The 19,747-nt window shown below is 42.4% G+C and overlaps 2 protein-coding genes across 6 annotated transcripts; one reads left to right on the top strand and one right to left on the bottom strand.

The window, feature by feature from the left end:
- On the bottom strand, positions 1 to 19,423 carry LOC5513940 (cartilage oligomeric matrix protein-like). 3 transcript variants are annotated; one of them, XM_032383567.2, is made up of 21 exons: positions 18,816 to 19,423; positions 18,224 to 18,392; positions 17,468 to 17,742; positions 16,655 to 16,853; positions 15,901 to 16,512; positions 15,524 to 15,717; positions 15,214 to 15,288; positions 14,631 to 14,776; positions 14,152 to 14,274; positions 13,736 to 13,838; positions 12,587 to 12,772; positions 12,100 to 12,225; positions 11,564 to 11,688; positions 10,919 to 11,129; positions 10,594 to 10,797; positions 4,420 to 4,508; positions 3,945 to 4,021; positions 2,036 to 2,172; positions 1,359 to 1,478; positions 1,128 to 1,213; positions 1 to 615 (listed from the first exon to the last, which is right to left on the bottom strand). In XM_032383567.2, exons 1-21 carry the CDS (start codon positions 19,083 to 19,085, stop codon positions 498 to 500), a joined length of 3,645 nt encoding a protein of 1,214 aa, XP_032239458.2. In that variant the 5' UTR covers positions 19,086 to 19,423; the 3' UTR covers positions 1 to 497. The 3 variants fall into 3 exon arrangements, with proteins under 3 accessions (XP_032239458.2, XP_048582494.1, XP_048582493.1); XM_048726537.1 differs by lacking the exons at positions 1 to 615; positions 1,128 to 1,213; positions 1,359 to 1,478; ... (1 more) ...; positions 3,945 to 4,021; positions 4,420 to 4,508 and adding an exon at positions 9,260 to 10,416; XM_048726536.1 differs by lacking the exons at positions 1 to 615; positions 1,128 to 1,213; positions 1,359 to 1,478; ... (1 more) ...; positions 3,945 to 4,021; positions 4,420 to 4,508 and adding an exon at positions 9,260 to 10,020.
- Positions 4,718 to 10,280, top strand: LOC116619146. Of its 3 annotated transcripts, none has more exons than XM_032383571.2 (6): positions 4,718 to 5,700; positions 5,822 to 5,979; positions 6,911 to 7,276; positions 7,844 to 8,041; positions 8,905 to 9,110; positions 9,595 to 10,280. In XM_032383571.2, exons 2-6 carry the CDS (start codon positions 5,868 to 5,870, stop codon positions 9,778 to 9,780), a joined length of 1,068 nt encoding a protein of 355 aa, XP_032239462.2. In that variant the 5' UTR covers positions 4,718 to 5,700; positions 5,822 to 5,867; the 3' UTR covers positions 9,781 to 10,280. The 3 variants fall into 3 exon arrangements, with proteins under 3 accessions (XP_032239462.2, XP_032239463.2, XP_032239464.2); XM_032383572.2 differs by lacking the exon at positions 9,595 to 10,280 and adding an exon at positions 9,467 to 9,571 and having other exon boundaries at positions 5,502 to 5,700; XM_032383573.2 differs by lacking the exon at positions 4,718 to 5,700 and having other exon boundaries at positions 5,848 to 5,979; positions 6,897 to 7,276.
- Positions 19,424 to 19,747: the final 324 nt, after the last annotated feature.

The following is a 19,747-nucleotide window of genomic DNA, read 5'->3' as shown; positions in this document are numbered from 1 at the left end:
TGATAATTCATGGTATTTATTTTTTATTTCTCTAACATATTTTGTTTTGTATTTTTCTTTTTACAAGTACTGAGTGGAATAATTTTCTCAGTACTTAGTACCACAATTCTGCAAGTCTGTGGTTTCTCACTTTTAAAAGTTAAATTCATAAAAAGGCTTATTTTATATACCCCAGTGTCTATCTCTTTGTAAATTGGCATCTTCAAAAGATTTTCTGGGTAATTTTGGTCCAAAAAATTGTGTTTCTTATTTTGATGACTTGTGATAGCTCAGTGATGCATGCATGATTAAATTTTTCAACCCCAATCAGCAATTCATTCCATAAATATTTCTTATAAGCTGATTTTAAAATTTAAATACAATTATCTGTAAACTGTGTCTTCACACTGTAATATGGAAATGAATATGGTGTGGGAGTTTAATGAGTTGTGGTAGTTTTGGTCAGTTTAATGAGTTGTGGTAGTGTTGGTCAGTTTAATGAGTTGTGGTAGTGTTGTTCAAGGTGTTGATTTGAGTTCCAGTGATGACGTAACCCATTTTGTGCCTCTGAGTAGCCTTATACCTTTGCTTGGGTTTTTGCTGTCTTTTAACCATGAGCCCTTTCCTGTATTGAATCTGGAACAAATATAAAATAGGCATACTTAAGATGGAAGACACAACTTTGAGAACTTTTGAATCACCTAATGCACCAGACTTGTAGCCAGGGTTTTGAGCGGAGGGGGGGGGGATTCATTTACCCATAAAGCAGACCATTTTCTCTTAGGTAGCTCCCTATCTAGCATTGGTATTTTATTTTCCTTAATTAGTGCAGAACTTCCAGTTGAACCCCCCCCCCCCCCCCCCCTGGCTACAGAACTGTGCACTGATAGTAATGTACTAAATAACAACTTGTTCAGTTGTTATGATGGAACTTTTTCCAAAAGGAGCTAAGCATTTCTGGAAAAAAGTTTTTATAGTCTAATTTAAAAGATAAGTCTTTTAAAAGATAAATCTCTTGGTTAGAACATCCTAAAATGTAAGAAAAAGCATTTGTTTCTGCAACCATCTTATATTCGATTATTCATAAATCATTGTAGTAACAAAATGTCCTACAAGGAAAACACACTAGAAGAAAAAGAACTAGTCACCTGTAGTGATGAGCTAGTTGACTAGGAGTATGTGGGTATTTATTATATGTTTCTGTTACATTCACGGCTGCTTTCCAAATACGAACCTATCAAAAGAAAAACAATATTTCATTTTATGTAACTCAAGAGAGAAGTTTGCCTGAGAAATGGCAAGAAAACAAAGGATCTATAGATGTTGTTAATGTGTAGCTCCTACAGATGAGTTAGGCTGTGTATGGGCCTCAAACAAACCTCATCTATTTGGCCTTGGAAATATTTGTCATCATCCCTGCCAAGAAGCAAGTTTCTAGATGATGGTTTAATCTGGACATTGTTTGTGATACTATCAGCTTTACCATTAAAAAACAGTATCTGAAAAAAAATATCACAAATAATTCAACAAATGCCAGCTAGGTTTGTCAATTTTTTTTTATTGTGCAGGGTGACAGTTGTGGGTGACATCAGTGTATTTTAATTTTTCCCTCCAGCTACACCATCCCATGCCTTGTTCTTAGCTTCTCTTTTAAGCCCCCCCCCCCCCTCTTCTAGTGCCATATTTGTTTTAATTGTAATTTAAGACACCTCTTTTAAGCATCCCCATTAAAAGCATCTAAAATATCTCACAGACACTTCAAGCAAACATTGTTCTACAACATAATCTTGTCAACAAGCATATCACTGAGAAAGACGAGGACCCATCCTTCATTCAATGCTTCTTCAATGTGATAACAAACAGGAGTGCACAGTTGCTAAAGCTCAGATTAGATACAAGAAATTAGCCCCTCCCTCCTGTTAACCTCAAAGGCCTCTGCCCCCTCTGAAATGAAAAGAAGAAGTCCGGGGACTTAAAACAGTTTTACAAAGTACTGGCCATTCATTCTCTCCCTCTCTGCCATTCATAATATTTTCTGGCTGTGATTCCAGTTTACCTGCTGTTTGGTGCGACCATTGTACTGCAAAGCCACATGGTTCCAGCGGTTATATAAAAATGTGGCATGCCCAGTAACACTCCTTGCATGGGACACGCCCCCTTGCACAAGGCCACCTGTTATGGACAGGTGGGGACCTGGAAGAAAAAAAGAAATAAAATCTAGCGTTAAAAATTTCAATGAATGGTCTGTGCGTGTTTGCAGGTTAAATGCCCAAAATGTCTAATGAAGCACCTTTCATTTAAGTATTTACTTAAATAATTTGTCATGCATAAAAACCTGGCCATCCAAATAGAATGTAACTTCGTTTTATGCTCAACATATTATGATAGAATCGATTAGTAACCTTGTGGAGTATGTAATCTAAAGTTTTACGAAGCTAGTTTTAGTTATTTGTAGTCCCTAGAGGAATCATGAGTTAGCATTGTAGTCTCGTCTGCGAAGATGCCCTTGTAGGAAACTCCCCTACATCAGCTCTATCATATTAACCAATATTCGTGAAAGGCTCAGAGGAATTCCCACGGCACTCAAAAACGTTTCTTCCTCGCTGTCCCAAGATTCGAATCTAAACCAATCCCTCAGTAAACAGGACTTAATTAGCCGAGTGCAACCGTGAGAACCACCCCGAGCCGAGCCTTATAAAAGGGCCTGCACGCTCTGTGTTATTCACTTCTCCTTAATCATCACTCCTCAATAATCACTTCTCAATCATCACTCGAGTAAAGCAGTGCCATCAGTGATCCGAGTATTTGGTACCTCTTGTTACAAAAGTAAACACTGGTGATTTCAAAGTCTGTGAAGCACAGACTCTCGTGGGGGGTGGGGTCTCGATTAGGCGTGTAGATATGGGAGTCTCAGTCTCCAGACATGGTGATTCCTGTGAGTCAGCGAACATCTCCCTTCCCAATAAAGGAGCGCGCAACATGGACACGGCTGGACAACAAGCCAACCTGCACACCAGCTGGTTGTAAACCAACCAGGCCCCGCAAAGCAAGCGCAAAAACGGAGGAGAAGCCATAGAAAACTGTATGCTAGCAAAAGATCACACCAAGGGAGCTAGTGATGAAAAAATATATACACAAAAATCCATTGACTGAGGATCGAGCTTGATCAGATCAGAAATTAAATAGACCATACTTCAAGTGTGCTGAAACGCCGTATGGCAGATTAAATTTACTGCTTGGCTAGAGATTTCTACTAACTCCAACACCGCCATCTAGCGAACTGTACTTTACAAAGGCACCTGAGTCACCCGCGTCAATAGGGAGGTTATAACCAGCCCCCCCCCCAACCAGGCTCCTAGCCCGTATTATACGGTTACGCCACGCACAGCTCGCTGAGATGTAGAATGAAAATTATCAGTCTTTTGCACACTTTCCTCTGCTGGGAGTTGTTGCGTTGCTATAGTAGTGTAGTGATGTCGTCATAATTAGTAGCACGTTGTGACTTGGGTCTATAACCTCCTTGGTCTTATAGTAGCCTTTCGCCTCTGTATTTGTTTGCCTGGGTCTTCTGGGAACCCTTCTTTTGTGTTTTCTGTTTTAAGCACAGTTTCATCAAATATAGAGTTCTAAAAGCGGATTTTCCAAAAGACTACAACATAATGTCATTGCTGACTTAATTTCTCGAAGAAGAAATCCGATTATTTATGACATTTATTCGTTTAGCACTAAATTAAGAGTATTATTCGTACATATATTTAATTTATTGTATCTATTACGTTACATACTTTTAACTCGGGGTGGTCAAAAAAGGCCTTTCCTTATTGAACAATCGACTAATCTTAGACCTATTCATGTGATATCTGTTCCCAGACACACCCTCCCCCCCCAAGGGAAATGGACGGATTATTATCAGCAACAGAGCAAGGGAGACTAATCTGTTATCAGATCATCCCTAGTTGGCTTACCTACGCCTTCCTCGTCACCGAAAACCGGCGCAAACTCGGGAGTCCTGTGGCAATCCAGGCGAGACCCACACCCAGCACTAGTAAAAAGATAAAAATGTGTTAAATGTGTTAAATGTGTTTAAAAATAATGTGACACAGATCTTTGGATAATGTCAAATGGGCAAATTCGGTATTTATAACCAAGTTCGAAAGCCTTAAAGCTTCAGGGATAGTGGTGATTAAAAAGTGTACAAAAGAAGCAATCCGCATAAGGGTCGAACCCCATCAGCCCTATAAACCCTATTATTTTCTAAGCTATCAAAAAGCACAAGGTTGAACAATACAAGAATGTTATACGTCTGTGTGAGTTCTTGGGCTTAAGTTTCGAGTAGAGCGTCATAAACAAATAAACGGCTCAGAGAAATAGTAGCTAGCATCAGTATCCTAACATGCCCCTCCCCCCTCCCCCCAACACACACCCAATGCGGGGCCGTACCTAAAGATGACGTCATCAAGGGCCACGTCACTTTTGTAGCCATCACCTTTAACTGCGGTGAAGCGGACTGCAATCAGGCCACTGTTTGTCTGCAAAGGTAAGACATATTAAAGAAATGACTATTAGCGTTGATGCCCCCCCCTTCAGTTTTCTCTGTTTATCTGTATCCTGTCACCCCTCCCCACCCTCCACGGGTCTGCTACAGTCCTATATGCTAACCTCACCCTAAAGGTATAGTCCAGACCTGGGACTCTTTGCGCTCGACATTCTGGCTCGCGTGAAAGAGGGTCCAGTATTTATTGCATGCGCATGCGCGAAAATACACCGCATATATGTGGTGTGGCCTGGTTGCGTAGTTCGAGATGGCTGCGAAAGGGACGAGCGAGGGTTTATTTCAGAAATAATACGCTGATTTTGGTCGTGGGTAAATACTTGATTGTCAATCCTTTCTGAGAACAGGACAGATAATAATTAGAGTCTGGAAAATATATCAATCAAAGAGCTTTTCCGTTTCCGTTATTTTCACGCGCGCGCTTTAGGCAATAGCGTCATTTCAAACGGGCGCGCGCTTTTTTGGAATTTGATTTTCAATCACATTTTATTGCGTTTTTATAGAAAACAAATCCCAAGCAGTTTGCTTATATTCCTTCACATGTACAAAACATTCTGTTCAACTTAGCGATGATCGATTTTCGGAGCTCTGCACTCGACAAGGTCTAGCGGGAATCGACCCTCCTTAGGCACGTCCGTTATTGCGCGCGCGCTATCGTATTTCAACTTTTGCCGTGAAGATCGCTGATTGGTACATGTTCGCGCATGCGCATGCAATAAATACTGGACCCTCTTTCACGCGAGCCAAAATGTCGAGCGCAAAGAGTCCCAGGTCTGGACTACCTAAAGGTAGTGTGTAATTAGTGTTGAGAAGAGGAAAGTTGGTTTGTATGAGTAAAAAAGTTAAACGTATTCGCGCGACCAGATTTCAGCCTCTTCACCAACAAAAATGTCTTACGCTGTAAAAATAAAAAAAAATTAAAAAAATCGAAAGGGATGCGTTGAACGAGTTCGAGGGAAAAAAGTAAAAACGGTCTTTGACAGTGTGAGTAGCAATTACCGCTAATTGTGATGGCCTAATTTTTTTTAGCGTGCTATTAATTATTGATGACGTATTAGAATGCGCCTAATTCACACCTGGCTGATAAACTGACGATCGCTCTGATCAAGATAAAGATTCTTGCAAACCCACATCATCAAAATCAAGCTGCTTTTAAAGCCAAGATACAAGTAAGAATTCCCTCTCTATAACTCGGGTAACAGCGGCTAGAAGTGTGCGTCTCCTCTAAAAATTCATTTTTTTTTATTACAAAATTCCTAGCATCTAAGTAACAGCTTTCTTTGACGAAAGGTTAAAAGGAGAGTTTAAACCTGGATCAGAGATACATTTTGTCGTCATGGAAGCGCAGATGTGCTTTACAGAAGAAGTGACAATCAACACTGAGGTGACAAGGAGGACCCGACAGCACTGCATTTTGCCCGAATTTCATTTACAATTTCACCTAGTAGGTAAGTCTGTAAACTTTATGTATAGGAACACATTTTAGGGATAGAAATACATGATGAACAAGAGTAATAATTGGCAAAAATGAAAATTAATAATTACATTATCAAATCTGATTATGCGACAGTGTTTCATTTTGGGAATACACTCGTTTAAGTTGAAGGAGCACAGTAAGGACCATTTGCATGATATACCGAGGCGTGTGTTTTTGTGCTTTAATTCCGCTAAAAGAAGCAAAGCTAGAACTTAAAATGTCATCATCGATGCGGGCACCATGGTATGGGGTTAATATAAATGTTAATCTTGAGCAATTCCTCGATTCTTCGATTGCTCAGAAGTAAATAAAAATCTATTTTTTTATCAAATAATACATTTTGCAACTGACCGCCGTCGTACGCTTTGTTTGCAAACTTCGAGAATCTACAGACAGTCAAGGAGGAATCTTGCTTAAGCTTTTGAGGCCTTATTTAATAACAATATTGGTGTTCCGGCAGAGAAACTGTCAAAATCGAATCCTATGTATACACATTAAGGGAGAGTTCATAGGGACAATTATTACTTTTTCTTTTGGAGTAGGACAATATTTAGAATCAGTTGTCATGTAACATTGTCTTTCGTTACGTCCAAATCTTATTTCACAGTAGGAGTAAGAAACACACCCACACACACACACACACACACAAAAAACACTGTTAATGAGGATGAGAGAAAACTCGAGGCACTGTAAAGAGTCCACTGAAATACTACATTTTAACAGTGTACGCCATTCTGTCGCTTCAGCAGTTTTAGCCAAAGAATGCATTTTTTCCTCTTCAATCTTGAGATATATTGTTATGTAAGATGTAACACTGCCGGGTGTATGCTAAATACTGCAATATAATTATTAATATCTGTGGCGTTGACCATTTTAAAAGTCGAACAGTTGCTTTTTTCAAGCAAATATGTCACGTCACTTTAACAAACATGAAAAAGGCGACCAGAATCCTATGGCGACGGAATTAGACGAAAAAGCAATATCCTCCCGGACAACATCAGCCAACCGGACAAGACGGCCGGACAGTTACCGTTCAAAAAACTCTGAAAATACGGACAGTCATCGGTCAAGAAAGTCGGAAAGTCATCAGTCAAGAAAGCCGGACAGCCATCGATCTTGTATTTCAGACAGCTATCGGTCTGAGATGTCAGGGAGTTTAACATCTAGAAAATCAAACAGCTACCGGTCCGGAATGTCGGACAGCGATCGTTTCAAAGAGGTGCCAAGCAGGAGTCCTGTGTCTAGAGGGTACCCAAGGGAATGCACAGGCAAGTACCCCCTCCCCCCCCCTCCCCCCACACACATACCCTAAGGAAGCACCCTATGATAAGGTCACCATGGCAACAATTTACGTAGTGTCGGCAACAAATTGGGAGGATGATTGATGACTTCTATCATCAAGTCCTTTCGATAACTCTTTTCTCTAGCTTTGCGAAACACAGACACAGTTGCAAATACAACTTACGCCCTCGTTAGTGCATGCTAAGTGATGTTTTGACGTCTACCCACTCAAAGCCGCATTGTCACCAGTTTACTTCCAGAGGTCTGGCGGAAACCTCAACCGTTAAAAGACAATAGAAACTATTAGAATCCGCGCTATTTAACAGGCCATCCGCACTAAATTATCAATAACAACCTCATAGAAACTTCGAATTGACACACTGCTTTCGCAATTTTGAAATATTTTTCGCGTTTTCAGTTAAAAATCATCTGAGATTGTTACTTTATCGACCGAAAGTAACCCGGTGGCAATGCGGCTTTAAGGCACAACACAAAAATGTTTCTGCATCATAGCAGAAGAACGCGATTAAAACCGCCTCTCCACCAACTTTCAGATTTGAGTGAGTTTACCAATGACAACAAGGCAGTGCGCATGCGTACGGCCCACTTGCGTTGGCTCCAGGACAATAACGTGTACATGAACAACAGCATGAAGGCCTGGCAGCGCAGCCTACGGGAACACCGGCCTAGCAACAGCGCGCGGTACCCCATCCGGATGACCACGCCCAAGCTGCCAATCGACCCGGAGTGGGGTGAGGCTCATTTATTCATCGCACAGGTCGTATCATCGTACGAGACGTATCAACGTACAAATCGTACTATCATACAAATCGTATCGTTGTACAAACCATATCATCGTACAAGTCGTGCTATCATAAAAGTCGTATCATTGTACAAGTCGTATCATTGTACAAGTCGTATCGTTGTACAAGTCGTATCATTGTACAAGTCGTATCATTGTACAAGTCGTATCATTGTACAAGTCGTATCATCGTACAAGCCGTGCTATCATAAAAGTCGTATCATTGTACAAGTCGTATCATTGTACAAGTCGTATCATTGTACAAGTCGTATCATTGTACAAGTCGTATCATTGTACAAGTCGTATCATCGTACAAGTCGTATCATTGTACAAGTCGTGTCATCGTACAAGTCGTATCATTGTACAAGTCGTATCGTTGTACAAGTCGTATCATTGTACAAGTCGTATCATTGTACAAGTCGTATCATCGTACAAGTCGTATCATTGTACAAGTCGTATCATCGTACAAGTCGTATCATTGTACAAGTCGTATCATCGTACAAGTCGTATCATTGTACAAGTCGTATCATTGTACAAGTCGTATCATCGTACAAGTCGTATCATTGTACAAGTCGTATCATTGTACAAGTCGTATCATCGTACAAGTCGTATCATTTTTTGTTGTTGTTGCCTTTTGGAGATATCTCACCAAACAACTTAGACGACGGACTCCAATGCTTGACCAACCTCGTCCCCAAGGACTTCTGGGTAAATTCAATATGACGTCTAGCCACTATATTGAAGTCTACCCAGAAGTCCCTGGGGACGCTTGACATGGCGACCGGTCAATGTCCACGATTTCCTCACTTGCAGACTTCAACGACTTCCGAGTACATATTTACCACAGCAGTCGTGATGGGTTATGGGTAAAGGAGTGGTTACTAGGCATGCTGTCTGTTCGTCGGTTCCAGGTCACCACGAACAGACAACCGTGTGAAGACTGTGACCGAGTCATCGTAGTACTCAGTGCCAGGCTTCTGCGGACACGGTTGGCCGAGGAAGCCTTGGAATCCATGAAGGTTTGTAACACTGCAAGTGGGTACGCTCATTGCGTAGGACCTAACCTCCATAGGTGATCTTCCCAATGCGTTCCGTGTATTATTTGTAAAAAAAAAGGTTATGTTGTCCGATATGAGGAGTTTTACCATAACACATTTCTTTCCATTTATAGGGCCATTTTGTCCTAGTGGACAACTTGTACTAGTGTTCCGAATAGATGAGTTCACCAATTACTTCACTCTATTATCTCTCTATAAGTCCAAATGGACCGAAAACACGAGTTCATTAATGGCTTTATTCTCTTACTTCTTAGGACGTCTCGCCTTGGTTGTCCGATTAGTCGAGTGCACTAATTACTCAACTCTAATACTTGTAGGGACGTCTCGCCTTGGTGGTCCGATTAGTCGAGTGCACTAATTACTCAACTCTGATACTTGTAGGGACGTCTCGCCTTGGTGGTCCGATTAGTCGAGTGCACTAATTACTCAACTCTGATACTTGTAGGGACGTCTCGCCTTGGTGGTCCGATTAGATGAGTGCGAGGGCGAAAGAGCGCAAGCAATCGAGAACATGTGCCACTCCTGGCTCGACCTGACGTTCTTCGACATGTCTGACAGCACTTGTCAATATCAGATGATGTCACGCCTACTCAAGGAGCTCGACTTGCCTGTATCCGTCTGTTCTGCATGACGTCACGATCTGTTGCCATCGCAACAAAATTGTGTGCTATGTTGACATCACTATTCTCACGTTATCATGTTGAAAAGGGCGAACAAAATGAATGTTATGTGAAGATAGTCCCATGTGTGTTTATTATTATGACGTCATCAAATGTTGAGATGCTTAGAAGTGTTGCCATGGTGAAGATGTGCACCACAGTGACGTCACAAAGTGTTGGGCGGGTGGGAAAAGTTTGACGTCATATTGTCTCTGCATGAACATTTAATAAAACGTGACCTCATAAGATGTTGCTATATGGGAGGTGCGGCTGTGTAGTACACGGTAGCTAACACAGATAAACTCTTTTTGACGCCATGATCCGATGATAAGCATGCAGAATTTTGATAATCCTTCCTACACAGCACTATTTTTACCTTATCAAATAATAATGAATGTATAATAAATTGTGCATCAGTTGCGTCACGTAACAGTTAAAGGTGCCATGTGAGAAATAAATTTGGTTTTCTTGATACCGTCTCTTTCCCCTTGCTGCACTTCTCGCAATACATGTCATCTGTCAGCTGGTACCGTACCCGAGTGCTTTCTTGATTAGCGCTCAGCATTATGGGTTAGAGCAGGGGAGTGACCTTGCAGTGGACTGGGAGCCTAATTAAAGAGAAGAAAATTCTTCCCTAACTTGCGAATGTGTCTTAGTGTTAGGGAGAGGGGGGATTTCAACCCCCCCCACCCCCCCCCCCCCCCATGGACCCACCATTAATACTTTGATTAACAGGAAAGGCTTCATTTCATTTTAAACTCTTTTACATTACCCATCATGCTTACCGATAAATCCAACACAGCTTGGTGCCACGTGTTGCCATGGTTTCCCTTCCGCTGGAACACCTGCCACCACGTGACCCGAGTGGATCTGACGTCAACTTGTAGAAAGCCCATCTGAGTAGGGGACGCCCTTCCGTCCCACATGTGGTAGAAAAACGATACGTTACACCCTTCAGACGCTAGAAACCATGGAGTCTCAAACGACGCCTAAAACAAACAGTTCGTTTATTTAGATGTATTATTAGGGGGGGAGGGGGCGTAGAGTATGGGGCGAAAGAACCGCGACAACGAGGCACGGAAAAACATCAGGTGTCTTTGTCTATCATACCCTGTTCCCTCTAGCGATTCCCGAAGCTTCTAGAAAAGCGTAGTAGCCTGAGCCCGTGGTGTGGTCAGCAGCAGGACCTGTGCTAGATGTTAGCGTGCCACGGTTACTTAGTTTCCAGTCATCGTCGTCGTCTGTTGACTGCTTCAAGAAGGAAGTGTTGGCTGTCAGTGTACCGAAGTCGATAGGAGGAAGGTCACATACCACGGGGCCGCTGATAAAACAAACACAGTTAGCAATCTTTATGCTAATCCTCACAAATGGTAACATTATGGGGAAGGAGGTTTAGTGAGTGAAGGTCCCAAAACTGGACTGAATCCTGATTTGTAATAAAACCTTTTCTGTTTTTTTTCTCAGGCACAGAATGTAGTGCATAGATTTCAATCCAACGTCAGGAAGAAACATCAACGGGAAGATAGATCGATCTATCTATCTGTCTGTCTGTCTGTCTGTCTGTCTGTCTGTCTGTCTGTCTGTCTGTCTGTCTGTCTGTCTGTCTGTCTGTCTGTCTGTCTGTCTGTCTGTCTGTCTGTCTGTCTGTCTGTCTGTCTGTCTGTCTATCTATGTATTTATCTATAATAGCCTGATAGCTAACCTTTGCCAGGTAATTATACACAAGATAGACCAGGACAACAGGTTTATACATACTCTGGTCCACTAGTCCAGACCCAGGCCTCCGCGGTAAAGCTGCTGTCTCTCCCAGTGATGTCCTCTAGCGCAGGCAACTCCACGTAACCATGACGACCATCAAAACTCAACGCATAATCAGTAATCTATCATAACATTCAACGATGTTTTTATCTTAGGATAGCATAACGTAGAGTACAAGATGATGACTATAGGAGTATCCTTGTCTGTACTGATATATGTCGTTTGTATGTGTACACAGAGTGTGATATTGAGCGACACCTCATGGTGGTGGAATCAATTATAGAGTTTGTGAAGTAAGACGGATATAGGGGTGAATTTTGAATAGTGTTATTTTGAAACGTATGACTGGAGGTTAATTTGTGAATTTCTCCCGTAATAAGGGTCCTCTTTGACCCTTCTTAGGGTGGGATGGTACAATGGAAATGAAATATGAAAAATACCTTACTAAGGCAGGTAGCAAGGTTTTCCTGAGGGGGTGGTGGTGGGTGGGAGGGGCCTAGTTGTGTCTATGATTGACAAGTCTAATGACGAACCTGCGGTGTGCGCGTGGCTAGCGCCGAGTAATACACGTCAGACTGTGAAAAGACATACATGCCGAGACGTCCTCCGCGATAACGGACGTCTACGATGTTACCAGAGTCTGAGATCAAGCGAGAACCCTGTGGATACAACAATGCACACAGAGTCAAGCGGGAACACTGTGGATACAACAATACACACTGAGTTAAGCGGGAACCCTGTGGATACAACAATACACACTGACTCAAGCGGGAGCCCTGTGGATACAGCAATTAACCTACTGTGGTGATGCGTGTTAAGAGCTTGTGTAGAAGAAGGGGAGAAGAAAGAGAAAGAAGTGGTTCTTTGTTTTTTCTGCCTTCGAGCAGAATTTTACACATGCATGCAAAACCTACGCTAAAAGTAACGAGGGGATATCCGCAGTGCTGCCACCCCCACCCACTCCCCCTAAAAAGCTTTGCCTTACCTACCTAACGCCACGCCCTTGCACATGTCACGTACCTCATACCATCGGACACGTATTCGTCCGGTGTCCGGATCATGGACCAGCTTCCACCAGTACGCAGTAAAAGGACGCCAGGCCGGAGCAGGGTCGTGCCACAAGAGCTGGGCCTGGTGGATTGTGTTACCTGTTTCCCATAACGCGTCACGCAACTCCACGCCTGGTCCTGTACTTGAATTCACAGCCTAAAACACAAGCCATTTTAGTCCGGTTTGAAACGCAGAGAGCTGTGATTGTGAAATGACATAAATGTGTACGCCCAAAGATTGTTAATACGCAAGGATTGGTTCACCATATTGGTTACAATGCCTTTTTAATATTCCAGGAAAAGACGCTAAACCATAAGCCATGTCTCAAGAGTAGAGAAAAGGTATTGATAAAATGTCATTTTGCGCATGAGCTTTACTCACCATAAGACTTAAACCCTGGCGCCCACATGAGCTTCATTCACCATAAGACTTGTACCCTGACGCCCGCATGAGCTTTACCCACCATAAGACTTGTACCCTGACGCCCATATGAGCTTTACCCACCATAAGACTTGTACCCTGACGCCCGCATGAGCTTTACTCACCATAAGACTTGTACCCTGACGCCCATATGAGCTTTACCCACCATAAGACTTGTACCCTGACGCCCATATGAGCTTTACTCACCATAAGACTTGTACCCTGACGCCCGCATGAGCTTTACTCACCATAAGACTTGTACCCTGACGCCCGCATGAGCTTTACTTACCATAAGACTTGTACCCTGACGCCCGCATGAGCTTTACTCACCATAAGACTTGTACCCTGACGCCCGCATGAGCTTTACTCACCATAAGACTTGTACCCTGACGCCCGCATGAGCTTTACCCACCATAAGACTTGTACCCTGACGCCCGCATGAGCTTTACTCACCATAAGACTTGTACCCTGACGCCCATATGAGCTTTACCCACCATAAGACTTGTACCCTGACGCCCATATGAGCTTTACTCACCATAAGACTTGTACCCTGACGCCCGCATGAGCTTTACCCACCATAAGACTTGTACCCTGACGCCCGCATGAGCTTTGCTTACCATAAGACTTATACCCTGACGCCCGCATGAGCTTTACTCACCATAAGACTTGTACCCTGACGCCCGCATGAGCTTTACTTACCATAAGACTTATACCCTGACGCCCGCATGACCTTGGATAGGAAGCGTTCGTCGGCAGATTGTATGTCTGCGTCTTTTGCTTCCACGACACAAGGTAGAAATTTCTGCGCACAGAGAAACGCATGGTGGGACTGAGGGTGAACGCCAAACAAGAGACCACTACGCTACTACACTCTCCTTATAGAGACACTTCAAAATAAACGCTTACTCTTATTATCCAAAAACGCTAAAAAAATACCTTTCCCACATCTCTTTGCGACGCGCGAGTGAAACCGAGGATGAAAACAGATTCCGCCATCCTGTTTACAATATTCACGCCTGACCTCGGTTTCACGCGCTCGTTCGCAAAGAGTTGTAGGAAGTGGCGAGGAAGGGAAACAATAGATCTTGAAAAAGGAACTTGCTGATTACACTCACCGGTTGCTCTGGTAACCAAACACTATACCGGCAAAGTCATCATCCAGGCTGTCACTGATGAAGAACGTCCCGGTATAAACAAGATGATCAAACCGAGGGTAAGTCAGAAGCAAACCTGGGTTCCTGCAAAAAAAGTGTGAAAGATTATCCCTCTTGTAGTACAAGGGGGCTGCAACAAAGGGAGAGGTACTGGGGTCATATGCCCCCAATAATTTTGAGAACCATATATGGTATCAGTATATACATCAGCCATACCTTTTCTTTTTTAAAGACAATGGGTGGACCAAAACAGTTTTGACGCTAGTACGGCACCATCAACAGTTGTTATAGCAGCATTACAGCACTACCACTACATTGTATCGAATATCCGTACCATATCGAGCTCTACAGCTACCATAAGCCTCTACCTCTTCTCCCCATACCTGTATAACACATTACAGGGGGAGTCCCCTCCCCCTTTGATCACGCCCCCTCTTTACCCGTTTCGTAGCTGCACCACCTCGCGTCCACTGTCCCGTATAACCCATTTTGGGGGCGGTTGCGAGTTTCCCTCGTCATCCAGTAAAACTTCCTCGAATCGCCGGAAGTCAGTTTTGTTCTTAAACTTGTCCACAGCAAAGTCATCCTAAACAACAATGAAATAAACGTTTTACAAGATAAACAGGAAGAACAGACTAGCATCTAGTACCGGAAATGGCAGCCAGAGCTTACATATTGCTCCACGTTGATGTGTAGTAAAGGAAACGAGCGAAACATAAAGCGCTGCGCAGAAAGTTATACGTTAGTTTGATAGAGGGCATACCTTAGAGTGATGAAAGTCTTATTTTAGCGTGACGGAAGTCATACGTTACCATGACAAAAGTAATATTTTAGCGCTGGAAGTAATACTTAGCGCGACAGAAGTAATAACTTGCGTGACAGAGGTCATACCTAAGCGTGACGGAAGTCATACCTTAGCACGACTGAGGTCATACCTTAGCGTGACGGAAGTCATAACTTAGCGTGAGTGAGGTCTTACCTTAGCATGAATAAGGTCATACCTTAGCGTGACGGAAGTCATACCTTCGTATTACTGACTGTATCCCCATCTGCGTCAGTCTGACAAGCATCACCCACACCATCGCCATCAACATCACTCTTTAACACACGAAATGATAGTTTGGGAAGGTATTTCATTGCGAGTAACATCGAAAGGGTTTAGAAATCGCTTTAGAACGCAATTTGACTCGGGCCACATGTGATAAAAACACAAACGTAAGCTTAAAAGCTGATCATTACTGGTAGCGCATTTTACAACATTTTAGTTGGCAGACAAAGCAGGTTATTTAGGATCAAAAAAAGACACCGGAGAATTTTCTATTTGATGGGATACCTGTGCTTGGTTGGGTACAAGCCTGCAGTTATCAGAGCCGTCAGAAACACCGTCCCCATCCGTATCACTATCACAAGCATCTCCGATTCCATCTGAATCAGTATCTACTTGATCTGCATTTGGGACAGACACACAGTTATCTGCCCTGTCAATTACGCCGTCATGATCACTGTCCACGCCTTCACACGCATCGCCTAGAAGTAGGGACAAATAACCGTGAAATGAAGGTGCCGTACGGAGAATGCAAAGTCGAGGAAGTACGGAAATCACGTGTGCGCATTTGGATACAATCTTCTTGCTACAGTGTTTGTGGTTGTGAGCGGGATATTTAGAACATTCTGATGAAATACACTCACGAGATAACAAACATATCTCACCGATTAAATTCTGATTGGTGTCACTTTGGTTATTAGGTACAGCTGGGCAATTATCACACGTATCCCCAAACCCATCGCGGTCCCTATCTAGCTGCTCAGGGTTATAATGCATAGGGCAGTTGTCATGGCTACCCCCGATTCCATCATCGTCTGGGTCAGCTGTGCACTCATCCCCTCTACCATCACCATTCGCGTCCCTCTGTTGCTTGTTCCAGACCCTGGGACAATTATCACAGGAATCTCCGATGGTGTCTTGGTCCGAGTCCAATTGTTCAGGATTACTGATCAAAGGACAGTTATCGCGGATGTCACGCACACCATCATTATCATCATCATCATCGCAGGCATCACCTACACCATCACTATCGGTGTCTTCCTGGCCACTATTGGGTGTTAATGGACAGTTATCCCCTTGGCAGGAAGCTTCGTAACATGGCAGTTTTTCGTCTGGGAATTCATCAAGGTCCTTATCCTGACCACACTCAATTCCATTTCCAGCAAATCCGAGTTTGCAGGCGCATGTGTATTTTCCTGGTGCGTCCACAGTGCATGTCCCATTAATTTTGTTGCAGTCGTTTTGCCCCATTAGGCAAGGATCCTTGGCAACACAGCCTGAAAAACACGAATACAAAACATAAAATTTCATATTTCCATACTTTATAGCCTGACTGCGCTAAAACGGTATGAGAGCGGCTTATATAACCGGCATATATTAGCGTTTTCCACTCTCTAAGTACTTTTATCGACGACCTACCGATGTTCAAATCACTCCACGATCCATCAGCAAGGCACAATGGATTACTTGCATTTTGTACATAGTTTGGTTCACATGTTATAATGCACATGTCTCTGTGTCTTGACCCATTACACTGTAAGCTTCCATGGCTGATTCCAATAGTACATAATGGAGAATTGACACCTTGACAGCCTACTGAAGACCCTTGTAGGTATTCCTGAATGTAACAAAATGGAACATCATCATTTGTTCAGAATCACCACCATTATCAAAAATATCATAACTACACAATGTATTTATAATCATGACAAATATTATCATCTTCACATCAGCAGAATCGCTATCATCGATGTCATCATCATCATTACCATAATCACCAATTACAATAGCAGGATGATCGACCCAGTTTCATCATTGAAATAATCATCAATATCATAAACAACATCAAAAACATTGCAATCACTGATTCTCTGGTTATGAAAATCAACAGTACCATAATCACCACAAGCAATTCATCATAACCATCATCTCTGTAATCACAACCATCAGCTGCATCAATACAGTCTACCATACTATCATCATCATTATACTGTCATCAACAAATCGTTTATCATCATCATTTATATAATATCATAATCATAGTCAACATACTTATCATTAATAAACTGTTTATCAGCATCCTTACATCACCAGGGTAATCGTCAGTTTCATCTCACCACCACAGTTATTATCATTAGGTAATCAATTTATTGTCATATCACTATGAATTCAGCTATCAAAAATTACCACCACTACCTAGATTATATATAATCATCACTGTCCATTTGTTACCTGAATAATTCCACATTCCACTGGAGTGCAAGTCCCATTAGTGCCATTCCATAGTCCATCAGATGTGCATATAAATTCCCCAGTATACCTGCTTTGTAATGTATAACCACTGTCACATACAATCTGACAAGAACTGCTTATGTTATGCCCAGAGCATACAACACTACCATGGGATAGATTAGCAGGGAATCCCTTGCAGGAGGTGATTGGTGTAAAGTTGTCTTTGTTCCCAACTTTAAGTCGGTCGGCTTGTGTTGCCTTGGCCATCTCGGTAACTACAAAAAGCAACGCAAAATCTGCTAATCATTCAATACGACAAACCACTCCGAATTTGCATCCCTACTAAGACACAAGGCACTAAATAAGCACCTCTCTTTAAATTACCCTCCTCCCTTGAAAAATAACAAGATTGAAAGAACGACCAAACCCAAGGGTTAGCAAAGCTTTTCATTTTCATCAAGTAAAAATATTCATGTGTTTGAAGGCACTTAGTGCACGGGCTGTGGGGATGTCCCAAGGGGGAAGGAAGTGGGAAGGATGTTGTGCAGGGATGGACATATTAAAGGGAGTGGATTCACTTGGATTACAGTAAAAAATGAATTCAAACCAAACAATGGATTTCTACAGGTAACACTTGATACATATTACGCATAAATAATAATAAATCGGTAAAGATATTAACTGTCGTTTCATTTATAGCCTGAGTGGGTGGGTCCATGGCCCGTACAACACCCCTAAACCAGGGGAATGCCGTACCTGTTACTGGTATCGATATGATGAGTACCACCACAGCGATGATAACAGTTAACACCATATAGAACAAACATTTTCTTCTTCTTTTCTTCTCTTCAACACTAGCAGGGCCTTCATCCTGGGGTTCACCTTTTTGGATGAATGGACTGGGACCACCATCATCATTATACACCTGGAATATGGGTGTATAATGGTCTTTAAGAAACTAAAGATACAGTGGATAGCATTTCTCGAAGGGGGTCAAAGTGGGGGGAGGGGGAGGGGATGCAGGCATAAGCCTGGAGGGATGTTTGAGGATTTGAACTCCAGTGTATTTCTTCTAAACTCCCAACGTAACTTATTGATAAAATTAATAATTGGCATCAACTGATAATAATTGATATCCATTCACTAAATGATTATCAGTTGATATCAAAATTTGTGTAAGTCTAATTGATAAAAATTTATAACCATTAACTAAATTGATACATGTCAATAAAACCCACCTCAAATTCAAATAATGGAATCTCTATGTTCCACAGATGCTTACTCAACCTGTTTTCCGTCTCCCTTGCTTGTGTAAGCAAATAAAGTATGACTTTATGACATAACTTACCTCTGTATTTCCGGTTTGCAATGGTTGTTGAGATACTTTATTTCCTTTCCGACCCCATCTCAGGATTTTCTCGCCCATCGTGCCACTCGCAGTGGTTGACGTTTCATTTGCGACACTTGGAAGTTCAATAAACTCTTGCGTATTCTGGTCCTCGGCTAACGGCTCGTTAGATATGTAGACATCTCTTCTATCTTTCACCGCCAAGCTGCTTCTTCTGTACGGAAAAAAATTCGCACGAGGATGAGTTTTTTCGCTCTGCTGCTGTTCCATCTAAGTGTGTCGAAGACTTGAAGGTTTCGTGCAATTCGGGACGAATGAATTCTTTCTTTCCGTGATTATCAGTCTAAAATAAACAACTAGATTTGAATGTTTCACGTTACGCAAGCAGTTCTTGACTAAATCGATGATAGAGCGATTGTTTTTCCATGTGCTTCACGCTTGTTTGTGCTTGTTTTCTGTAAAAGGCCGTCATATTCGCTTTTTCCTGCCACGGAAAAAAATATATTTCCTCTCTTCGGAAGTTTTACTGTGAACTCAACAATCAAATCGTACGGCGAAAGTTACCGCGAGTCGAACTAAAACTGGAATCACAAAAATCCCGGAAATCAGAGCAATAATTTTCCCAGTGGGTGGGGGAGGGGACGAAAGTAAATAATAAGAAAACGGACGGAAAGCAGGTAAAAGTGTAATCTAGAAAATATATTATTTTATATTTCGATTAGATACAGCCGTGCAGCACACATCGAATTAATTTTTTGTTTTATCTGGGACTGCAGTACCAGTTTGAATCTCAAGCAGTAGTAGTGTTTTGGCGCAGCTGGCGCAACTTTTTGATCACCCCAAATTTCATTCCAAAAATGGCGCAAAAGTCTCCGCGCACCTCCGCCAAGCCTCGCGACCTGCGCATGCGCGAGTTTGCCAGAGATCTCTTG

This window comes from Nematostella vectensis, chromosome 4 (genome assembly GCF_932526225.1).
Source record: "Nematostella vectensis chromosome 4, jaNemVect1.1, whole genome shotgun sequence".
Lineage (NCBI taxonomy): Eukaryota > Metazoa > Cnidaria > Anthozoa > Actiniaria > Edwardsiidae > Nematostella > Nematostella vectensis.
The sequence above is the reverse complement of the archived record's forward strand: the minus strand, read 5'-3'. Positions and strand labels throughout refer to the sequence as shown.